We start from the raw sequence: 2,493 nt of genomic DNA, 5'->3' as shown, positions 1-2,493 counted from the left end.
CTATTTATTTTCCCTCTCTCTCTCTCTCTCTCTCTCCCTCAGTATGAGTATAGTTTCCGTATCGAGCACAGTGCAGCAGCCCGTCTGCCTCCCAGTCCCACGAGGACCACCATGGGGGGCTCAGAGGCATGAGCAACCTCATCACTCCACCCCACCCCACCCCACCCCCAAACCCCTCCACTGAGCCCCCTGCAGGTAGAAGAGAAAGAGGAGGAGGATGAAGAGGAGGAAGAACTACTGAGAATGAGCCCACAGGAAGAGGAAGAGAGGGGGGGCCGACGCCCTCCTCCACAACCTTTTCATCCACTCATCCATTCATTGTTGTGCCCCACCCCTCTCTCCCTCAGTGAATATGAAAACCATGAACTCAGAAATAAGTGATCAGACAGCAGGAGGGCTGCCGCTGCGGTGTTCTTTAGACACTTTAACTCAGGCGAAGTGAGAGGGCACCGTGAGCAGTCTGATCTCTGGAGCTCTGGCGACCGGCCCCGAGGTCCTCTTGACTCTGTGGAGAGGAGAGAGGAGGAGTGAGGCAGCAGACTTTTCTCTACTGCTGTTGAATGGGAACCACTACACAACACTACGGCGCTAAAAGGGATACCGAGATGCTGAGGACCTCCAGCCAGAAAACACACACACACACATACACACGCACATATATGCGTGCTTACTCTCACACAGATGTCCATGACTGGTGTAAACTGCGAAACCACACACACACACACACACACACACACACACACACACACACACTCCTCCTTCACTGGTCCCAGACGGCTCTATGTGGCTTTGCATCACCCTGGAAAGAGACTCTCGGTCCTCCATTGTGATGTCATAAAGGAGATGCTGGTTGCCACAGAGATGGGCATTTTTGCAGACTGGGTCGCTCATCAAAAGGCCACCAATACAGGGAGATACTACAGGCCTTTGATCCTGTGTGTTTGGAGGTGTGGCTTACGAGTGTTCGCAGGGGAGAAGAAAGCAGGCCTAAGAAACAATGTGTCTGTGTGGGATATAGCTCCCTCCTCTGGTTAACTTTGGCATTACCACTCTATCTGAGGAGGCCCTTATTCAATTCTGCACATTGACACCCTTGAACATCTGAACCCGATTCTTTTAAATCCTAAAAAAAAACACTTAACAATGTCCCCCCTCCCCCCTTTGTGTATTGTTGTGAATGCGTCATGTATGAGGATTGCTTTGAAGTGTTCAGATTATTATTATTTTTGTCTTGTTTTAGTTAAAATAGTTCTCTGTTGAGTGCACTATTCTGTTATGATTTATTTGAGGTATCAATTTTGGATAACACCCGGACTTTTTCTCAACCCACTTGGTCAGCCTGACTGCTGGGTTGGCACAAAAACACAACCACTAACGGACATGGTGACACATTGACCAGCGCACGCTGGTAGGACTAATGGCATGGGTGCTGGTGTTACATTAGCTGTTGTCATTGTGGCATTTCATGGCATTCTTCAATGAGCTCAATTCTGTTTACTATAATTCAAGTATTTATGGTCCACCTTGGTCACATAGTTCACCTGACTGTTCATTTTTAATGAAGTTTGTACTTTTTTTTTTTTTTTTAGAGGTATGTGTGTTTATGAGTGCACTCATGTGCCCGTGTGTATGTGTGTATGCATGTATGTGTGTTTTGTTTTTAGAATTTTAATCTTCAAAAGGCAACATGATTTACTTTTCACACACAGTAGTGACTTGGCTTGTTATGGAAGAGCTATCAAAGTTGTTGTGTTTTGTTTAGTTTTTTTCGTTTTTTTTTCTCCTCATTTCCTGTTTTTCAATCTCTTTATGTCACAGACAAAAGAAGGAATCTCTTAATGCCTCTCTTCTGTACTGTAAAGGAAAAAAAGAGAGAAGAGAATTAGACTTGGCTCGTCATTGCACATGGCTTCTTTTCTTTTCTTCTGTTTGTTGCCCAAGCCAGTTCACCGACGTTAAGACTCTGTGTCCTCTGTTGACCCATTGGTGACCGGACCAGTCTTTTCAGGTCACTGCCACAACCTCTCTTACTCGCACCGCCTCCCATTCCAACTCTGTTTACTCCTGATACTGATAACACGATAACACAGTACTATGATAAGTGAGTGAATCTATGGCCTAGCTAGGGTACCCTGACCTCTGAGCCAGCTTAATGGAAATCCCTTTCTTCATCCCTTTCTTCAGTGTCTTCGGTCAGCTCCTGTTTAAAACACACTAACTGCTTGCTGGGCCGGTTCAGCCCTTATTGCGTACACAAGAGTCTCGTACTCTTCGGTGCAGTATTAGTATTGTCTTAATGGGCGGCCAACCAAACTCAGGTGACATTATTCTGTTCGGATACACCAAGTGCTGACGCTCGCCCCCGATTCTGTCTAAAACGCGAGCCTCGAGAAAAAAAAAAAAAACGAATACGTAGGCCTGCACACTGTGAGGCATGTACTCCTAAAACGTAACCACTTCATCCCGGTAACGTTGGGGAAAACTACGGCCACT

General features: G+C 46.3%; 1 protein-coding gene across 1 annotated transcript in view; it reads left to right on the top strand.

Annotated features, from left to right (window-relative positions):
• The window catches only part of mvb12ba (multivesicular body subunit 12Ba), a 25,118-nt gene extending 23,214 nt beyond the window's left edge, over positions 1–1,904 (top strand). Inside the window, exon 10 of the mRNA XM_080848008.1 lies at positions 43–1,904. Coding sequence (XP_080704134.1) covers positions 43–132 — 90 coding nt within the window. The 3' untranslated portion in view covers positions 133–1,904. The remainder of the gene's footprint in view (positions 1–42) is intronic.
• Positions 1,905–2,493: the final 589 nt, after the last annotated feature.

The sequence above is a fragment of the Sprattus sprattus genome (genome assembly GCF_963457725.1).
Source record: "Sprattus sprattus genome assembly, chromosome: 11".
Lineage (NCBI taxonomy): Eukaryota > Metazoa > Chordata > Actinopteri > Clupeiformes > Clupeidae > Sprattus > Sprattus sprattus.
This window is presented reverse-complemented; position numbering and strand designations above follow the sequence as displayed.